The 24313-nt window shown below is 32.1% G+C and overlaps 1 protein-coding gene across 8 annotated transcripts in view; it reads left to right on the forward strand.

Moving 5' to 3' along the window:
* Positions 1-24313, forward strand: part of LOC115215824 (protein lev-9-like) — a 1149105-nt gene that overhangs the window by 619765 nt on the left and 505027 nt on the right. For 7 of the 8 annotated variants that reach the window (XM_036505906.1, XM_036505907.1, XM_036505908.1 and 4 more), the window contains exon 6: positions 24103-24282. The exons of the other annotated variant lie outside the window; for it this stretch is intronic. In XM_036505906.1, the coding sequence (XP_036361799.1) occupies positions 24103-24282 (180 nt within the window). The remainder of the gene's footprint in view (positions 1-24102; positions 24283-24313) is intronic. 8 annotated transcript variants of the gene reach the window in all.

A 24313-nucleotide genomic window follows, 5' to 3' on the forward strand; every position in this document is an offset into this window, starting at 1 on the left:
TTCATTCTACACGTGTTTCGAAAGGCACAATTACCAAAATCCGATTGAATAATGGGACCATATTGTGTCTTTCTCTTCAGGAAGAAAAAAGGAAATCCGTTGGAAAAACAAAAACAGAACAGAGGCAGAGCAAAAAACAAATCGAACTGTGCTCCTAAGAGCCCATGGCTCTTAGGAGCACAGTTCGATTTGTTTTTTGCTCTGCCTCTGTTCTGTTTTTGTTTTTCCAACGGATTTCCTTTTTTCTTCCTGAAGAGAAAGACACAATATGGTCCCATTATTCAATCGGATTTTGGTAATTTGTGCCTTTCGAAACACGTGTAGAATGAAATAAAACGATTTCTGTTCAATCTGCGTTCAGCTCCATTTCTTCAATTCACCAATAATGTTTTAATTTCAATTATCCGCACCAACGCACGGTTGCAACGCCAGATGGTTGTACCTCCAACCGTGCTGTTCACTGCTGTGATTTTTGCTACTAAGGTATCGGTTAAACTTTTGATTATCTACTACAAGATTATTCATCTTTCTATTTCACATATATATATATATATATATGTATGTATATATGTATGTATGTATATATAATGTATAGCTGTCAATTACATAAATAAAAGACATATAAGTACCTAGATCTCTCACGTTCAAACTAAATACTTTCACGTAGTTTTCTAAACACTGGTTCCACATTATTTATAATAAAGATCATTATTTCAACTCTGCAACCCTCAGGGTTAAGGCCACTGAAGAAGTGGAGTTTTTGTTATATATTTGTATGGAAGCCTTTAATATTTATAGAATAGATAGTGTACTCCTTGTACACACCAAGAAAATATATTGTTTCTATTTGCATGTGACTGTTGTCACACATTCAGGCATCTACATACACTCTTTGATATCTGTAAAAATATATGAATAGATGGCTATTACACATATTTGCATTCATTCATACATACATGCATTTTATGAATACAAAAAATGAAAAATAGAAACACATTTTTTTTCTGTCACCACAAAATGTCCTCATATTATTTTAGATATTTTGTTGTGTCTTTAGTAAACATTTTGTAGAGCAATTTTAAGTTATCACCTGATTTGCTGCAAGATTAAAAAATATTTATGTATATTGATAACGTCCTTTTTTGTGTGTATGTTCTCTTGTCTCCATCATTATTTCTTTATTTGTTTTCTTTTTCTTTCACTGTGTATTTTGTTTCTTAACTATGAATGTTGTGTTAAATGAAATAATTCAATTTTTCTAGTTTTTGATTTTTTTTTTCTGTTAAAATACTTTCATCTTCCTTGAATAAACAGGATAAAAAAATAATATATATAAATACAAATATATATATATATGCATATATATATGATGATACTTATGATAAGTATAGCAATTATTTTTAATGTAAAAATGTCTATGTAATCATTCACCCATATTTTTCATAAAAACAAAAAAAAAATGTAAATATTATATAAAAAAATAATATTAATAATGATTCTTTAAACTATTTTCTGACATTGAGAATCTCACAGTGGCACTGAAAACTCACCTTTTCTTTTTAGATATAGTTCTGCACATCCACAATAATTTATCATTTTTTGCTTGGATTGCACAATATGAAACTATTTTCACAAGTATTGAGGCAGAATAGAAGATGTATTTTAATATTTATACTTGTAATATTATAATTAAATATGATATTTATCTTTTTAACTTTTAAATTTCAGGTTCTAGTCCTAGTCATCCATTTTTTCTTTGGAATTTTGACTAAATTGCACTTTCTTCATTTTATTATTGTTGACAAACTTATTTCAAAACTATTCCATTCATTTTTACTCCACTTATCACTTTTAAAAGCATTATCCACAGATTCCCATCCACATTTTTGTTTCCTTAAATCATTTTCTAAATTTATTAAAATTCCTAATTAAATCTGATTAAGTAAAATAATATTAAAAAAAAAGAGAGACAGAAAAATTATGACAAATTATATCATTTAATACATTATAAATACATTTTGTTTGCCTTTTGTTTCTACAATACCTTAATACCCTGCTTGGCATGCCATAGTATGAACTATCATTAGACACACAATGGAATATATCAGAATGGTAATTAGTAAGAAAAAATTGTGAACAATTAGAATTGCACATCAAATAATTAACTTTAATATGTTTTTTTTTAATATTCTTTTCCCTTTATTTCCCATATTTCTGAGTAGAAATGGATTTAAAAAAAATATGATGTATGTGCTGCTTGTACTCATATAAGAATGGATAGTTTTAAAGCTTGTGTGATCAATGAAGAAGAGGATGAAAAAAGAGGAAAAAGGATGATATAATAATTATTAGACATGAAATGATAATTTGGAAGAATGAAGTCTGTTGTTGATTTAAAAGGTGTTAGGAAATCCTATTGCCACTAGATTCTACCTGAAGAGAAGAACTCTTATAGCTATGATTAATATTCTTAAAGATAAAAAAGATTGCTATAGCTTAAGTACAAAACAAAAATTCTTCCAATGCTTGCATTGAAAACTCCCTTGTAATCACTTAAAACAAAGAGCTCTATAATGCTTGGTTGCAACTTTTGTAACGTCACAAGATTCTGACACATATATTTCTAAATGTTTCCAGATGGAGGTTGTAAAATATTTGTGTATTAATTCTTCAAAGAAAATATTTATTGTCAGTTATGTGATATCAATTTTGCTAACATTTGGCATAATATAATTGAAAGGACAGCACAAGAACGTCTGGTAGTCAGTTGATATGAAATATTTGACAACAAATTGAAATACACAAATGCTCCCAAACAAACTTTTTTTTTAAAGTGCATCATTGCACTAAAAGACTTCTGTAAAGGAATGCACACCCAAAGGCATTCACACTCATTTACACATGCACTTTCAAAACATTTTACTGAATTATGTATTTAAGTCAGGAATTATTTATTACACTGATAAAAGAAATGATGTCAAATAATATTTAAACTGTTTGTAACATATTCCTTACTCACTTCAGCTTTTACGCTCAAAGCAGTTTGTCCTTGATAACCTGCATGCACAATACACACATTTGTGTATGTGTATGCATATATGTATGGGTATGTATGTATATATATATTTATATATATATATATATATTGTTATACTTGGTGATAGTAATTGTTTTAGGCATTGCTGTATCCAGCAGCCTAGCACTCTACTTCCTTTACTGAATACACACACACACACACACACTCACACATACATGCATTCACACACACACACACATGCATTCACACACACACACACACACGTTCACATGTGCATTTATGCATGCATATGTGTGTGTGTGTTGCATATATATGTATTTATTTGTACCCTAGATTATACATATTGCTCTGTTTGGGAAGTGAGTGTGAATCAGGGAGGAACTTTAGATTAACATGCTTCACAAGTTAAAGCCTGTTACTCTGAGTACTGGAGCTGTTTCATCAAAATATTAAGTTAATCTTCCAATCCTTCCATTGATATTATTCCATCATATCAACCCAGGAGATATGAAATGACAAATAAACAGCTGCAAATTTTCAAGCATTTGTTTATGTACGGACATTTGTATATCCAACAGCCTTTCTGTCTACTCTCTATCCTCTGCATATATATACATATACTTTATTTAAAGCAGCAGAAAATTCAACAAAACCTTTTACTCTGAGTTTCCCGTTGCATATTACTCTACCACTGGTATTTGAGTACTCTTTTTTCCACCTTGTTTCACATTTATGTGTTTACTCCGGTATATATATATATACATACTGTTATATCTAAATAGATTTCACTCTTTCTCACTCTCTCTCTCTCTTTCTCTCTCTCTCACACACTCTCTCTCTTTCTCTCTCTATCTCTCTCTCTCTCTCTATATATATATATATATATATATATTGTTATACTTGGTGATAGTAATTGTTTTAGGCATTGCTGTATCCAGCAGCCTAGCACTCTACTTCCTTTACTGAATACACACACACACACACACACTCACACATACATGCATTCACACACACACACACATGCATTCACACACACACACACACACGTTCACATGTGCATTTATGCATGCATATGTGTGTGTGTGTTGCATATATATGTATTTATTTGTACCCTAGATTATACATATTGCTCTGTTTGGGAAGTGAGTGTGAATCAGGGAGGAACTTTAGATTAACATGCTTCACAAGTTAAAGCCTGTTACTCTGAGTACTGGAGCTGTTTCATCAAAATATTAAGTTAATCTTCCAATCCTTCCATTGATATTATTCCATCATATCAACCCAGGAGATATGAAATGACAAATAAACAGCTGCAAATTTTCAAGCATTTGTTTATGTACGGACATTTGTATATCCAACAGCCTTTCTGTCTACTCTCTATCCTCTGCATATATATACATATACTTTATTTAAAGCAGCAGAAAATTCAACAAAACCTTTTACTCTGAGTTTCCCGTTGCATATTACTCTACCACTGGTATTTGAGTACTCTTTTTTCCACCTTGTTTCACATTTATGTGTTTACTCCGGTATATATATATATACATACTGTTATATCTAAATAGATTTCACTCTTTCTCACTCTCTCTCTCTCTTTCTCTCTCTCTCACACACTCTCTCTCTTTCTCTCTCTATCTCTCTCTCTCTCTATATATATATATATATGTGTGTGTGTGTGTATGTGTGTGTGTGTGTTTATCAATTTGTGTTGCAAGATTCCTGATGTGAAATCATGGGTTGAAACAGACATTGTTGCATTTCGGGATGGTCATTTATATTTTTCTGCCTAATAAACACACCATGTACAGAAAATAATTGTGCTGTCTGTAGGATAAACCCACTGGTTAACATTAAGGTTAGGAATATAGTGTAAAACTCTCGATGTACTGAGGGACAGTGCAGAAACATGACAACTATCTATGTTGGAGAGACTGCATGCAGCATAGGAGAGCACATAGGTGGACACTGGTGAGAGTTGAAAGAAGTGAAAGGCTTCTCAGTGCTCTACCAACACGTTCAGGCAGAACATGGAAGCTTAATCAATAGCATAGAGGCTAAAATATTATTGGCTCATAGAACTAACACAACTCTTAGATAGGTCACAGAGGCTACACACACAGCAATAGACAGACCAAGCCTCAATAGAAAACATGAATGGAACAATAACACCCACTATCACATCACACCAAATAACTAAAGACAGAAGGGAGGAGAGCAGAGAGAGGAAAAATAAACAAATAAATAAAACATGGATATAAACAGGGTACAAATGCACAATGGCCATATATGCACATACCTGTGATACATATAAGTAATAAAGAAAGATAAATATAATAAATAAATAAATATATTTTGTCACATACCTGTGATAAATAAGAAATAAAGATAGATAAAAGATTAATTAATTAATCTATATGAAGGGCATGGATACAAACAACATGCGAAGTGAACCCATATACATGCAGAAACACACACACAATAACTTCACAGACGGCCACAACAATATCAACAACTTGACTAACAATGATAACAGCAGTGGTGATGACAATGATAGCAATAACAACAACAATTACCATGTTGGCAGCACCATGGATGAACACACAAATACAGAGAGATACAGGAACTGTACCAAATTTTCGGGACCTAGAACAGAAGCAGCACAACAGGATGAGAGGATGGGGCTGAGGGAATGCCATATTGCTACTAAGAACAATGGCATGCACCCAAGCATACATACACACATGCACCCAAAACGGATGCAAATGCATGTGCACATAAGGATACACTTCATAGAAGAGCATAATGGAGTAAGTGGAGCAAGAGCACACACAAAAACGAAAAGTGTCACTGAAGAGGTCACAAATGTGTGATGAAAGATTTCCAGAAAATGGACATGAGTTAAAATAAGAACAGTAGTAAACGAATGAAGAACAAATACATTGTGCATGTGTTTATTTGGCAAAAAAAACAACAAAATGACCATCCCAAAATACAACAATATCTATCTATCTATCTATCTATCTATCTATCTATCTATCTATCTATCTATCTATATATATATATATATATATATATATATATACACATATATATATAAATATGTATGTATGTATAAGTATATATATGTACATAGGTATGTATTTATGTATAAGTATATATATGTATATATGTATGTATATATAAGTATATATATATGTATATATGTATGTATGTATATTATATATATGTATGTATATATATAAGTATATATATGTATGTATTTATATATAAGTATATATATGTATGTATTTATATATAAGTATATGATGATGGTCGTCCACTCATGACCGAGGAAGACCATTGCCGACCTTCAGGAACATTGTGCGCTCTAGGACTAACTTATATTTTGCATTTGCGGCTCCGCAAATGCATAAGTATACATATGCATATATATGTGTGTGTGAGTGTATGTGTGTGTGTATAGGTAGATAGACATAGATGTATAACTGTGTATGTATGTGTTTTGTGCATTTATAGAAGGCAAACCTTCTATGAAAGGAATTTCATATAAAATTATGATCCAAATACCGGTTCAATGATAGTATTTTAATAAATTCTCCATTTCATTATTTTAAGATATAATGTAACCAAAAATAGTGCATTTCTGCAGAACTCATTACCATTATTATGATTGTCATTTAATATTTGTATTCCATGCTGCCATAGTTTGGATGGTTGAACAGGAACCAGTGAGTCCAAGGATTGTGCTGAACACCATTGATTCCTTTCACATGTTTTCTACTGCTGGATGCTTTTTTTTTTTCTGATACCAACTAATTTACAGAATGTACTGGGTGCTTTTTCATGAAACCAACTCTAGTGAAGTCAGCAAGTATCTTGCAAGTCATAATATATTAGCACTGCAGTATGTAAGAAGGTTGCTTTATACCAGGTATTGAAAGGCTAAAGTATGACAAAGGGACAGAAGAGCTACATGGCTGCCCTAGCTGGAAAGAGATAAACAGCAAGAATGTACCCTCGAGGTTCAAGGTGAATATAAGGTAGAGAAGAGAGTAGCAAAAAGAGTGGGTGATAGGTTAGTTCCATGAGTATGTGAAAGGAGTATGACTGTTGTTTAGAGATGGGAATAGAGGTGGACCCAGTGATGGGAAGCTGACCAGAAAAAATGCCACATGAAAAAGTGTCACAGTAAAAATGTGACAGCAAAAATGTCACTGGTAAAAATTCAACAATAAAGTATCATGGGTAAAAATGGAGTCCATGTTCAAATTTTTCCAAAATAGGAATAGATGTGGGTAATTACAATTTTACATTCACTCTACCTCCAAAATATATTCATCATCTTTATTGTTATGCATCTGTACACTATACTACTAGGGTAGTTTAACAAACTGTTAGTTGCATTTTTACTGTGGAATTTTTTCCTGGGGCATTTTTCCAGGATTCAACTGGGAGATACAGGTGGAGGCATGGTCAATACTGAATATAAGTTGAGGGGAGAAAAAGGTGAGTATTTGTACAAGGAATCAAATTCCATCATTTGGGTTTCATGAATTACAGAACTCTCAAACATTTTAAGGAGAAGACATAATTCATAATTTTCCTGAATAATTTCCTTCATTTCTGAGAATACAGTGAAGATATATATATATATATATATATATATATATATATATATATATATACACATATATATATGTATATATAAAGTAAAGCCAACAAGTGTCATTACAATAATAATACTAGTAATCATAATAATAATAATAGTAGTAGTACTTATTTTAATTTTATATATCATTATTATTATTTGGTTATTATTGTTATTATTATTTTTTAGCTTTGGTATTAGTATTTTACTTAGCTTCACTATTAGCATTATCCTAAAAGACAGGGAATAAATGAAACTGAAAATAAAAGCAATGAATATAGCTGAGAAAAGTAGAAAATTTAAGTCTGATAGAATATATACAGAAACTATATGTTGCACTGTAAGAGAAAAAGAAATGGTTGTAGCTTAAATGTGTGTGTGTGTAGACATATGTGTATATATAAATATCTGTTTATTAGGGTACACATACTTGCAGATATACATGTATGCATGTATGTATGTATAAGTGTAGAAAATAGATGTAAAAATCAAATCGAATGTATGTATACATGTGGAAATTCTCTATAGATTTGGAACTCTGAATAGTAAGGCATAAAGAATATTTCTGTTAGTTCTCTACCAACTGTATGATATCCACTTCTCTCTTGGTGTATTAATAACGATTGCTTTTGACAAGGTAATTTTGGTTTGAGACAACTAGAGACATTTCCACTAACTTCAGTATTATTGGAATCCCACTAGCCATATGGTTCTAAAGGGCATCGCAACAAGACTTATCGTATTGTAGCACTTTTAAGACATGTTAACCAGGAAAGTCCATTTCTTCATGTAGGTATGATCAGGTTGTAGTGAGATACATGAAGTTATGGATGTTTGTAGGAGTGGCAGTAGTAGTTATGCGAGCATTTTAGTAGTCAATCTTGCTGGCAGTGTCAATGTAGTAGGAGTGCTGACATCAGTGTTTAAGGGTTTTCACAAGAAAAAAATTAGGTGAAAAATATAGTAGTGGTGACGGTGGTAGTAGTGGCTGTTTGCAGTAATAAACGTATTTTCAGAGTAGCAGAAAAGATAGAATTTATATTTGTTTCAGAAAGAATGTTACTATTGTTGTAACAGCTCCAGGCTAAGGAATGGTTTAGTCGCATATAATTCACTTTAGTTCTTGTAAAGGTTATTGGTGATAAATGATGAAAACATTTTGTTATGAAAATCATATTCTAGTTTAGGGACAATGTTGTTAAGGAGTAAAATCCTACTTTAGTGGACATTATCTCTTACCGTTTCTTTTGTCTTCCTTCGTCTCTGTTTTGTGTTCTGCCACTCTTTATCATCCTATCATTAAAACTTCTAAATTAATGCTTTCCAAATGTTTTAACTCAAAACGCTTTTCCTTTACAAACACTTTGTCAATAACACCCCTGGTGTGATTCAACAAAATTATGTAAACTTTAAAAAATTGCTGCAGTTGATCAGTTGGCTATCATTAAAAAAAAGATTACTTCTATGTAAGTCATTTCATCAATATATATGGTATATCACAGCATCGTTTCAACTATAAATCTTACCAGAGGATTAGCATGCATGATATAAATTGAAAATAACCATCTTTATCAATTCACATCTGCTTCCCATGGTTGGACTGTTTGACAGGATTTGGTAAGCCACTAAGCCATATTGAGCTCCAATGTCAGCTTTGGTACGGTTTCTACAGCTGGATGCCCTTCCTAATACCAACCACTTTAGAAAGTGATCTGGGTGCTTTTCTTTTTGTAACGGTGGCTTTACTGAGGTCACCAAGTAAATTGCAAGACAGAAAAAGGACAGAGAAAAGGGAGAAAAGCATTCATTACTTATTAAAAGATGCACTTTTTTGTACCCCTCCTCACTAACCTCTTTGACCCCAGGATTTTGTGTAAAATTTCCCACCACCCACTTCAAGAACTACTGATGTAAGTTGACGTATATTCCTATGTAATTGTTAATTTCAATGAAAAATTTTGACAACAATGTAAACAAAATAAAAAATGTTAATGGAGGAAATTATGAAGATGATGAAAATAAGGATTAAATTTATAGAAAGTGGATTTCATGATAAAGGAAATCCAGTAAGCCTCTACAAACAGGTCACTCTAGTATATACAGTAAAATGGATTTTCTCATATGAGAGTGAATCATCATGTAACATACGACTTTGTTACCATGGAAACAGTATCTCTACATGTTAAGAACACAAACTGAATAAAATTACAATGAGCATGTTAGGTTATATATGATCCAGTCATCTATTAGTAATAATTATTCACAGTTATGTTGGATGGATCATATATCGTATTTAATGTACACAGTATGTAGTAAACTTGAGGCTCTGGGCACCAAAACCTGAAGATTACTTGGTGACATTAGGCATGTTCTAAAAACCTGCCTAGACTAAGTATCTAATGTATGAAACTATAAGTAGCTCATAATTACATATTGTGAACATTAAATGAAATCTGTCTCTCACCAGATGGAATACTTTTTTGTTGATCTTACCTTAACAGAAAAGTAAAAGTATACATATATATGTATGTATGTACATACGTTCGTTCATTCGTTCATTAAATTAATGTGTAAAATACCTAAACATCTGAGTATTCCATGATTACAGGTACCCTTAACATAATCTTCTAGCAGAATCAGCCTGGTACAATTTGTGATAAGCCTGACTTCTGAATTAAAGATACAATTCATCTGATTCATCTGTAATATATATTTATGCATATACACATATATATGTATGTGTGTATATATATATATAGCTAGATAGATAGATAGATAGATAGATAGATAGATATACTTATTGAAAAGCATCAGAAATATAAAAAAAACTGTTACTCAGAGTTTCACATTCCCATTCACCAGACAGTTTTCAATAAAGCATATTACTCTACCTCCAATATCCGAGTACTATATTTTCCATCTTGTTTTGCATTTATGTGCTTACTCCAGTATACACACACACACACACATATATATATATTATATATATATATATATATATATATAAACACCTAGTTATAAAATCTCTGTAAAATATGAAAGCAGTAACTGAACTTGAACTGACAATTAATGGTTGTCACCACTTCAACATGGCTGTTCAGCATGAACAGATGTTACTGCAATTTCTTAACCGCAAGAGGACACTTCCTCTAGCTGGTTAACAACGCAACCTGCATCTGATATGTAACGTCCGTTTGTATAGAACAGCCAGGTTGAAGTGACAACAAAATTTATATGTATGTATATATATAATGTTTGTCATTATATACATATACATATATATATATATATACATATACATATATATATATATATATACATACATATATATATATATATATATCTATATATATATATATATATATATATATATGTATTATATCTTGAAGCCATGATAAGTGATATATATATATATATATATATATATATGTATTATATCTTGAAGCCATGATAAAGTGATATATATATATATATATATATATATATATGTATTATATCTTGAAGCCATGATAAAGTGATATATATATATATATATATATATATATATATATATATATATATATACATATGTATGTATATATATGAGTGTGTGTGTATATATATGTTTGTATGTATACATTCATATGTGCATAAGTGTTCGTGGCTGTATAATATATATAACCATTTTGAAATACATTCGTTTTTTATGAAATGAAAGATGGCCGTATCTCCACAAGTTTATGCCAAAGCTACTCACAAGTCTTTTATAGAAGATTGAGTAGGGTTTAGTTAAGCCTTAAAAAACAACCTCCATTATCTACTACTGGCAGAATGACAAATATACCTGACATGATCTGTTTCAACAGTTTTTAGAAAGGAAATTTTCTTTCCTCAATAAAATATAGACATTGAAAACCCAAGCTGTTTCGACTATAAACTGCATTGCAGCTAGAATTTTTTAGGAAACAAAGAAGAAAAAAATAACTCAGCTATGACAATGCAAAATTTAAGCTGGTATAAGAAAAAATAAATTAATGCATGAAAGCATGTGCAAACTCAAATAAATTTTCCAACATGTTTACTATCAACCATGGAAAAAAAATCACTATGCATATATATATATATATATATATATATATATATAAGTGATGGCAATGATGATGATGATGACAGTTGGGACGATGATCTTACTTCCTATCTTAAAGCATTGCAGAAACAGATTTGTAAGCTTTTCTGTCTTGAACACTTAAGACATAGCCATATTTATACCTGTATTTCTCCTTTATCTACTTCTCTAGGTTTGTCTGTTTGCATTCTTCACCACAATTCTCTCTTTCCTTCTTTCTCTCTTTCTCTCTCTCTCTTCTGTGTGTGTGTGTATATATATTCTTTTATTCTTTGTTTCTTCCTTGTTTCAGTCATCTGACTGTGGCTATGCCGGGCCACCACCTTTACTCGAATGAATCGACCCCAGGACTTATTTTTTGTAAGCCTAGTACCTATTTTACTGGTCTCTTTGGCAAAACTGCTAGGTTATGGGAATGTAAACCGACCAACATCAGTTGTCAAGCGACGGTGGGGGACAAACACACACATATAAACGATGGGTTTCTTTCAGTTTCTGTCTACAGAATCCACGCACAAGGCTTTGGTCAGCCTGAGGCTATAGTAGAAGACACTTACCCATGGTGCAACATTGTGGAGCTGAACCCAGAACCATGTGGTTGGGAAGCAAGCTTCTTACCGCGCAGCCATGCCCGTACCTATACATATATATATATATGTATCTATATATATATATATGTATACACACATATACATGCATGTATATATATATATATATATATATATATATATGTATATATATATGTACATACAAATTTGTTGATACATGCAAACAAATATATATATATATAGGTGCAAGCATGGCTGTATCATTGTGTGATTAAAAAGCTTGAATTGTCGCCATCTGTTTTGGTTTTTTGTTCAGTCTCACTGTATGCAACTTGGGTAAGTGTCTTCGACTACAGCTACATGCTGATCAACACTTGGTGAGTAAATCTGGTAAATAGAAACTTAAAGAATCCCAGCATATAATATACATGTATATATATATATATATATATATATGTGTGTGTGTGTGTGTGTGTGTGTGTGTGTGTGGTGGTGTGTGTGTGTGTGTGTGTATGTGTGTGTGTACATACATACACACACACACTTACAAGTGCAAGCATGTGTGGTAAGAAGCTTGCTTCCCAAATGCATACTTAGCAACTTGTGAATCAATTTCATAGACGGAAACTGAAAGAAGCCTGTTGTATATATGTATGTGTGTGTGTGTGTCTTTCTATCTATATTTTGTTTGGCCCCCACCACTGCTTCACAACCAGTGTTGGTGTGTTTGCATCAATGTAAATTAGTGTTCAGCAAAAGAGAGCGAGAAAATAAGTACTAGGTTTACAAAAAAACAGTCATGGGGTTGACTTGTTTGACTAAAACCCTTTCAAGGTGGTGCCCCATCATGGCCTCTGTCAAATGACTGAAATAAGTAAAAGATGTAAGCTGTCAGTTGTTCATAAATCCGAAAAAAAGCACACTCTAAAAAGTTATATTTTATGTAGTGGTAAAGTATGACCTGTCTGGAAGTTACCCTTGGTTTCATGTCTATTATTGCTTTTAGCAATATGGGAAACTCAGTGAACCTACTAGCCAGAAGCATATAACTGCATAGTGATGGAAAATAACCTCACTGAAACAAAATTCTTTGAAGCGAAGACACCTTCTAGGTGATATAGTGTTATCTCCTTTTAAATAGTTCCACTTGTGTTCCAGTTGTGTGCTGTATTCTTACTTCCATTAGTAAAGAAGTTATGTGCCTCTGACCAGCAGGAATGATGGGTCACTCATATTGCTAAAACCAATAAAAAAAATGTTAAAAGCAACGGTATTCTGAGTGGCCATAACCAGTGACTATATAAAATATAATATGAAGCTTGCTTCCTAACCACATGTTCTTAGATTCAGTCCCACTGTGTGGAACCTTGGGTGAGTGTCTTCTACTATAGCATCAGGCTGACCAAAGCCTTGTGAGTGGATTTGGTTGACAGAAACTGAAAGAAGCCAGTCATTTATATACATATATATATATATATGATACATTTTATCACTGAAACGGGAGCCAGTCAAGACGCACATAGAATGTATCATCCAAACATGGTCGATGGCAGTGTCTCCTGACTGGCTCCCATACTGGTGGCATGTAAAAAGCACCATCCGAATGTGACCAATGCCAGTGCCACCTGACTGGCTCTTGTGTCGGTGATATGTAAAGAGCACTATCCAAACGTGACCAATGCCAGGGCCTCCTGACTGTCTCCTGTTCTGGTGGTATGTAAAAAGCACCCACTACACCCTTGGAGTGGTTGGCGTTAAGAAGGGCATCCACCTGTAGAAACATTGCCAGATCAGACTGGAGCCTGCTGCAACCACAAACTCTCCAGACCTCAGTTAAATCATCCAACCTGTGCCAGCATGGCAAACAGACTTTAAACAATGATGATGAAGATAATAATGATGATATGTGTGTGTGTGTGTGTATTTGTATGTGTGCATATCTGTGTTTGTCTCCCCCCCCCACCCACCACAATTGTTTGACGACCAATGCTGGTGTGTTTGTGTTCCTGTAACTTCTCAGTTCAGGAAAACAGATTGATAGAATAAGTACTAAGCTCAGAAAGAATATGTTCTGGTGTCCCTTTCTTTGACTGAAAATGCCCTAAGGTGGTGCTGCAGCATGGCCACAGTCAAATGACTGAGACAAGTAAAAGAATAAAAGAATATATCCATACACACACACACATATAGATTTATGGTTTTTGTATGTGTATGTGTGTGTGATTTATGGCTTATGCATATGTGAATGGTATGTGTATGTGTGTTTTTGTGTTTGTCTCCACCACCACTGCTTGACAACCAGTGATGGTTTGTTAACATCCCCAAAATTTGTAAACTGGCAAAAAACACCAATAGATTAAGTTTCAGTCTTGAAAAATAAATGTTGAGGTCAACTTGATCGACAAAATCTCTCAAGGTTGTACTCTGGCTTGGCTGCAGACCCCTGGTTGAAAAAGGATTTTTAAAAATTATGCACATATTTATGGATTCATTGAGTTACTGTAATATGAATCTGTATTATAAACTGATAGAAATGAAGTTGAAAAATCAGTAACTCCATACCGAGAGTATGCATATTGAAATTTGTTGATAGAGATACATATAAAAATGATATCATCGTCATCAACACACACACACACACACACACACACATACATAACATGACACACACACACACATGCATGCACACAAATGGGTATCTTCTCTGCACTTCGATGTTTCAATAAACAATTTTGTTTGACAAAACTTTCTTAACTGTATTTTAATCAGTGTTTGCCAGAAGAATGCAACAACTTTGATCTTGCAAAACAACTAAATATTTCATAATCATGCAAAATCAATATGATTCTTTCTCGGTTCTTTTTTTCTTTTATTTCTTCATTTCTTCTTCTAGTTACTGTTTTCTTTACTCTTTTTTGTTTTAAATTTCATTCTATTATCTTTTTTTCTTACTCAATACAATATGTCAGACAAAATATTGTCTTTTTTCCAAGTCAAATATTTGAGTTGATGAAGCAGTGTAAATCAATAAATAACAACCTACACTTTATGTGATAGATATACAAGGGTATATATTTAGACACTATATATATATATACTCATGGTGAGCTTCAAATTTGTGCCTATTTCATATTTTTGGTGCTGTGAGTAAATTTCGGAAATCTTCATTTAAACGTGGAACATTTATTCTATTAATATGTGCTTTATATAACATTTATTAAATAAAATAAGTTTACAGGATATCAATGCAAGCTGTTTAGGGTTAGTGATGTTTTGTTGTTGTTATTATTATTATTATTATTATTATTATTATTATTCAGAAGGTGGTGAGCTGGCAAAATTGTCAGCATACCAGGTAGAATGCTTAGCAGCATTTCATCAGTCTTCATGTTCTGCGTTCAAATTCTGCTGAGGTCAACTTTACCCTTCATCCTTTTGGGGGCCGATAAAATGAGTGCCAGTTGAGCAATGGGGTTGATGTAATCAATTTACCCCTTTCTACAAAATTGCTGGCCTTGAGCCAAAACTCGGAACTAATTATCATTATTATTATTATTATTATTATTATTATTATTATTATTACTAAAAAGGCAGAATGCTGACAAAATCATTAGTGTGTTGGACAAAATGCTTAATGATATTTCTTCCGGCTCTTTACATTCTGAACTCGCTTCAAAATTGTTTGCCTTGTGTCAGAAATTAGAACGAATTATTATTACTGTCAAAATAGTTAGCAGCTAGAATTGTTAAGGTATCAGGAACAAAAAGCATTGCAGCATTCATAACAGTCCTTTAGTTTCGATGTTTGAATACTGCCAAAGCCAGCTTTACCTGTTATCTTTTCAGGATCAATAAAATAAAATACCAGTCAAGTACAGAAGTCAAGATAATTGACTAGCTCTCTCACCACAAAATATCAGGCTCTGTACTTATAGTAGAAAGAAAAGAAAAGATTATCATTGTTGTTGTTGTTGTTATTGTTACACAAAAATTATCACATGATAATTTAATTAACAGAGGAACTTATCCTAAAATTTAGTGACAAAATGTTTCCTCAAATCTTAAGAATCTTTCTTAGGACTCTTACAGGATACAGGATTGTACTTTACTGAAATTTCACATGTCTCAGTTCTGGTATTCTTCAGCCTCTTCAATAGCAGTTTGGATGTTATGCCAAAAGCATCAATTACCACAGGAATAATTGTCATCTTATTTATCCAAAATCTCTTCATTTTCTGGATAGTTTCTGACATTTCTTAGTTTCTGTGATATCCACTCTACTATTGTATAATATTACAAAGTTTATCACCTGACACTTTTTCCTTTTCTTTTTGGACCTCTACAATCATACATAGCGTTTTTGCACTACCAGTATGGCAAATCTCCATGAAGAAATCCCATTAAAATTTGTAATTATCATTCACATTCACAACCTCTAGCTTATGATTTATACTCCTTTTCTGTCACATCAAATCCATTTTATCATCATCATCATCATCATCATTATTATAATCGTTGTTGTTATTGTTGCTGAGGTGGTTTAGCTGGCAGAATTGTTAGTACAATGGGTAAAATGCTTAGTGGTATTTTATTCACCCAGTACATTCTGAGTTCAAATTCCACCAAGGTCAACTTTACCTTTCATCACTTAGAGATTGATAAAATAATGCCAGTTGAGTACTGAAATCAACTAGCCCCTTCATCCAAATTTTCAGACCATGTGCCTACATGAGAAAGGATTATTATTATTATTATTATTATTATTATTATTATTATTATTATTATTATTATTTTTATTTTTATTATTATTATTATCATCATCATTATTAAAGTGGTGAGATGGCAGAATCATTACCACCTGGGTAAAATGCTTAGTGCTATTTTATCTGTCTTCACATCCTGTGTTCAAATTCTACCAGGCTTGACTTAACCTTTCATCCTTTCAGGATTGATAGAATAAGTACCAGCTGAACACTGGGGTTGATGAAATTGACTCATCCCTCACCCCAAATTGCTGCCTTTTTGGCAAAATTCAAAACCGTTATTATTATTATTATTATTATAATTATTATTATTATTTAATCAAGGTGTTGAGGAAAGAATATGGTGTCTCTGGGCTTTTCAAGCCTAACAAAGTTGGGGGACACAAGATCTTGGACACCATTCATTTCATAAGCATACTCATTCTTTACTGACCTGATTCTTGCAGCCATTGTGATGCTGAATAAACACTTACCTGAATCCTTTCACATGTTCTACGCAGAGTCCTTTACCAGGAATTAGCTCCAGTACAGCTAGAAAGAAACCAATTTACACGTGACATTATAAGGCCTATAACAATTTTTACTTTAAAAAACCTTTTTGGTAAACCTTATAATGTGATATGTGAAAATGTAATAGAAATTATAACAGACCAGGAATTTTATATACATGACAGTTATGTTTGTGCTTCTATGATGTATTGCTTCTGTTTATGAGTAGTCACAAAGTAGAAATGGTACCTATTTAGCAGCTTCATTGTCTGAGACAGAATAGAAATTCCTTAAGTGCAATATAATGGAGGATAATGCAAGGCCAATATTAAAGTTTATACCTATGAACTTTGATGGGTTAGTTCAGTACTATAATCACCCTTTAAACTGCCAATATATTTAAATATCAGACAGCTAAAATGTTTGTCAAGAATAGTCAGCTTAGTAGAAACACAATCTTTTTGAAACTATCACGTTATAAAGTCTGCACATGATATCAGCCTATGGGGATATAAAAGCTATCAATAATTTAATGCTATCTGTATGATTGAGTCATAAAATATGATGAAAATGAACAATATGTTTTCGCTAAATATCCTATTTCACTGAAAAACAATGCCTTAAATAACAACACTGTCTTCTTTGTTTTACTTATCCTGGATGTTATTGTCAATAGCTGTGTTTTTATAACCACTTTTTCTGATGGATATCAACTATTTTATTTTATGGTGCTATTAGAGTCAATGAAAGAATGATTATATTTCTTCTAGATTTATGGTTTATATTTCTATACTTGTGTTTTATCATCCTTTCAGTGTTTGGGAATAAAAAAATAAAACCTTGATGATTGTAATGGAATTTTAGATGAGGTAATTATTTTGATACAAAGCATCTAGAAAGTGAGATTTAACACTGAAAGCTATAAGAAAAGAATTAGATTGCATGAGATCCTGCTTGGGTGTGTACCACAGCAAGGTGCCACTGAAGTCTTATTCTAAATAGAACTATAAAATATTTTTTAGCCAAGAGCAAGCTACTATTTTTAGTATACATCAGTCTGGAGTAGCAAGGTCTATGATAGTAGTTGTTATGAAAATTAAGTGTAAATAAACGACTTTCAAGAATCAAGCAAGCTATATAGATAGATATATCATCAGTAAGATAGGTGATGAGTTCAGTGAAAAATTTAGCATGCAGGAATTTAGTATACATAATCAGCCCTCCTCCATTCTCTGTCCTTGTTCTCTCTTTAGTCCCCTTCTTATATCTTGAAGGTATTCCTTGATTATTTATCACTATAATCCTTTCTCTATTTTCTACTAGGATAGTCATGTATCTTCTCTACAGATTGATACCTGTTCCTCTCCCTCAATCATACTTCATTTTTTCAACCCCTGATAAATCAGATTTTCAAACATGCATTCATTTATGCATATATATTCAAAAACGAATCAACATCATACGACATATATAAAATTTTCTTTTCACCAATATATATGTCCACATTTGAACTTCCATAATGGAGAATGTGCATATGCACACACACACAGAGTCAGAGAGGGAGAAAGAAATATCTGGATATCTGTATACATATACACACATATGCTTTATATATATATATATATATGTATGTGTGTGTGTGTGTGTGTGTGAACCTCTCTCTCTCACTATATATATCTGTATATTTATATACATATAATCATATATGTATATATATATTATATATATATATATATAATATATATATATATATGCATATATATATATATATATATATATATAAAGTGTGTGTATGACGAAAAGAGAGAGAAATAGATAGACAGACAGACAGTAAGATATGCATGTATACGTATTTGCACACATGTATCTATATATGTATTTACGAGTGTATGTATGTGTGTGGATATGATCAAATAAAAAAAGGACAAAGTAATCATGACAATAAGAACTAAATATAGAGATGGAAAAAAACACTGCTAACAGAATGACTTCTATTGCTGACCATCACACTGACTGTTTTTCTTCACTTGCTCATATGTATGTCATTTCTTTCTATGACCTTTTCTTCAGAATGAAATAAAATATTTTCTTATTGCATTACATTAGTAAAACAATGGTATGGTACAATGTGTACTTTCACACAATATACCACAAATGTTTGTGTATATATATATATATATATATACACATACATGTATGAATATATATACACATATAAATGTATACATACATATATATATACATATAAATCTATATACACAGATACATATATATATATATATATGCATACATATATATATATATATATATATATATATACATGCGCACACATATGTATATATATATATATGCGCACATATATGCATATATATACATATATATGCATATATATATATATATATATATATATATATATATATATATATATATATATATATATATGCATATATATATATACATATAAATATATTTATTTGTATATATATACACATATAACTATATTTATTTGTGTATATATATATATATGTACATATATATGCATACAAACACTTACATACACATATATTTATATGTACACACACTTATATGTATATACACCTATATGTATATATTCACATTTATCTCTCTATCTCTCTGTCAATCTGTATGTGCTGAGTACTGTTTCTTCAATCAGTAGCCATGTTTAGTATTATATATACTTAGATATAGACAGATTGAGACATTATATTTATATATATCCATGTGTGTGTGTTTGTGCATCTATGTTCTTGTGTAAGAAAATGCTTGCTGTTTTTGTCCAGTTATACATAACACGTTATGTAACAACTCTCAAACAGTTATAAATGTGTACATCCACGCCTACAATGTTTATCACATATATGTATAGTTGTGTCTATTTGTCTTTCTACATACACACATGCAGACACACACACACACATACACACACACACACATACACACATACACATACACACACACATACACACACACCCACACACACACACATATACCTGCACAAACTCACAACCATACACACACACACAGACTCATATATGCAGATCTGAAATTCTTTCATGAATAATCTGGTAGAATATGAAATGTAAAGCTTAGTAATATGAAAAAATATCTGTTTAATATTAATAAGTGAGTCTAGAACAATGACATTAATAACAGCAATAATAATAATAATAATAATAATAATAATAATAATAATAATAATAATAATAATGTGTACAAGTGAAATAAACTTAGAATCATAAGAATAAACATATCCAAAGAACAGAGTAAAAATATCACTGTTCTCAAATACAGTGCTAAAGAAAAAGACTGAAATTTGAAGTCTTGTTTCCACATATTGGCAAAGTAAGCAATGGTTAAAGCTTAAAAATTTTATATGTAGTTTTGTTCCAAATGTTGTCATGGTCAAAAGAACTGAAGTCTTAACTGTTCAATTTTAAAGGCATAATTATAAGCAGAATTAATTGGTGCAGTTATTACAGCATCAGACAGAATATTTTGTTGTGTTTTTCTGATTATTTGTGCTTTCAGTTCAAATCCCACCGAGGCTTATGTGGGTCATGGTCTTAAGCCACTGCTTAGTTTAGTACCTTCAGTGTATGTAGTGGATTTCATTATGTTACAAGCATTCAGGCTAAGTCTCAGATTTGAGAAAATCTTTCTTCCTCCTACCACCACTTGTCTTCAAGGCCTTTGAAATGTCATAGCCGCTTTAGTACCTGAGGTATATATATATAGTCTTGCTTTGCTTGCTGCTAGTTGAAAGAAGCAGAACTAAAAAGTGGTGAAAATTTATCACATTTTCCAAGAGGGAAAGAAGTGTTGACTTTCATAGAACAATATCAATTGAAAAATGTCAGCTGTTGCATGCATACATGTCTGTCATTTTCTGGTCTGAAAAATGGGACAACCACATTGCCAATTTGTGTTTTCTTTCATAAGGACAGTTACCAAATATTTCCCTTTTGAAGTTCAAGCAGGCAACCAGATCATGAAACTTTTTAGAATGAATTTTGTTTCAGCCAAACGTGAATAGCATAACTATTCAGATATGGCTTCAGCTGTTCAAACAGTTAAACAAATCCAGCAATCCAGGACAATATATATATATATAAGGTGTATACCTTTGGCATATAAGAGGTTATGTATTTCTGGCCAGTCTGGTGGTTTATCAACATTGCCATGTGCAGCAGGGGACACAAAATAGTCAGTAACAATCTGACCAGTCAAATATCATTACCAGCAATATACTACATGACAATATAAAAATATAAAAATACATCTGCTCTATTTTTCTTTTAGGTAGTGCTTTGTGTGTTTGTGTGTGTGTGTGTGTGTGTGTGTGTGTGTGTGTGTGTGTGTGTGTATTTAAGATAGAGAGGGTGAGCATGTAAATGTATATATATATATATATATATATATGTATATACATACATTTTTATATGTATAAATATATGCATTTATACTTTTATTTTCATACGGACTCTAAAAAAAATGAAATTACTTGATACATGGGGATACACACACATGTGTGAATACATATATCAGTTCAAGTACGAACCCTGTAGTTTGCTTTATAAAGCTCTGTCTATGGGTATTGGCAACAAAAGGCAGTTTCCCAGCAAGCGTCTGCTTGTAGAGTGGGGATGAAACAATCCAAGCATTATGCAATAAAGTGTATTTGCTCAATCAAGGCATAGGAGTGGCTGTGTGGTAAGTAGCTTGCTTACGAACTACATGGTTTCGGGTTCAGTCCCACTGTGTGGCATCTTGGGCAAATGTCTTCTACTATAGCCTCGGGCCAACCAAAGCCTTGTGAGTGGATTTGGTAGATGGAAACTGAAAGAAGCCCGTCATATATATATGTATGTATGTGTCTGTGTTTGTCCCCACCAACATCGCTTGACAACTGATGCTGGTGTGTGTATGTCCCCATAACTTAGTGGTTCGGCAAAAGAGACTGATAGAATAAGTACTAGGCTTACAACGAATAAGTCCTGGGGTCGATGTGCTCAACTAAAGGTGGTTTTCCAGCATGGCCACAGACAAATGACTGAAACAAGTAAAAGAGTAATCCAATCACTCTTACTTCACTTGATTGATAGGTATTCAGTCAGTAGTGGACACCCTCAAACCTCTGTCCCACAGGCAGACTCTCTCTTTCTCATTCTTTGTATCTTTTCTATGATTATTGTGATCATTTCCATAGTTAATTTATTGTGCAAGCTACCTTGACTTATGTATAGAGTACCTGTTACATTTTTGGATATCTTCACTTTCACTGTTTGGTCAACATTACATTCAATCATGTGAGATAACTGTCCTAGCCTCTTAATTCACAAATCTCCCAAGTTAAAGTTATTTTAAAGAAACACTCTTAACTTCTACAATAAACATTACATTTTAATTGGAACGTAACTAAAGCACCTAACAAACATTAGCTGCTTTAGTGAACAATATCTGCTACTTCATGGAGTTAAATATTTAGATAGTGAAATTTTTTAGTACCTGTTATGCTATACATAGCGGGACTTCTGTAATCAGAGTATACAGTTTTATCAAAATGTTTCTACAACCCATTCTGTTCTCAAATAATATGAATCAAACATTCTCCATGCTCAATTCTTCACTTTTAATATAGTACTGATATCATCCAGAAATAGGTGGCAGTAAAATTCAATATATGGCTCCTAAAATGTTTAAAAATTTCATTGACAGAGCATCATTCCTAAACTTCAATTGATAACCAAAAACATCGTCCTTGAACCACAAAAAATATTCAATCAAAATAAGTTATTTGCTTGTTTGTTTGTTATTTTGTATGTATGTGTTATGAGATTAAATGGTATGACTTTTTTAAGTGTTTTATGGGATTATTTTGCTATATAATTGTCTGTAAATTTGTACACGTCTCACAGGAAAGGGATCACCGAAAGTAAACTTCATTTAATATATGTAATCATTTAAATAATCAATAATTTTATGTTGCTCTTCCCAGATCCTAAGTACCTCCTTGGTATCTATTGATATCTAGGTGAACTGGATAGAGTTCAGCTTTATAATGACAGATATAACCCTTGCTTATGTCATTAAGCCTCTACTTTATAAATAATAGCTCTTGCCTCTACGTTTATAGCCATACACACACATAGAGAGACACACAAAAACATATATGCATTTCCTAACCAGATATAATGCAACTGGATTTTGATTCAAAATTGCTTCAAAAAATTTGGAAAACCTATTAATGTATCTGGCACTACTTTCAACAAAATTACCTGCAAAGTATATTTTTATATACATGCAGCCATATTTCAATTGATTTCGATCTCATCTAAGAAGCATCTGTTGATTATCAAGTTTAATTTTAAAAGCACAGATGAATCTGCCTCTCATTGATGGTGTTTGTCAGCAACACTATGTCATTTTTTTGCAAACTATTTTTTTCAACTTAAATTTCTTACCCCGGAATTCGATGTGTTCATTTCGCCTAGATGCCGGGTGCCCACTGCTTCCCCAAATTGACAATGGTCATGTGGATATTTTACAACCCAATATAATTGGGACCTCGGCGAAATATACTTGTTCAACTGGCTTCTTTCTTGCTGGGCGAGCAATACGAAAATGCACATCAGAAGGCGCTTGGGATGGGAGAGAGCCTAGCTGTGAGAAAGGTGAGTGAGTGTCACCTGTTTCTCTTCTTTT

This window comes from Octopus sinensis, linkage group LG9 (assembly GCF_006345805.1).
Source record: "Octopus sinensis linkage group LG9, ASM634580v1, whole genome shotgun sequence".
NCBI lineage: Eukaryota > Metazoa > Mollusca > Cephalopoda > Octopoda > Octopodidae > Octopus > Octopus sinensis.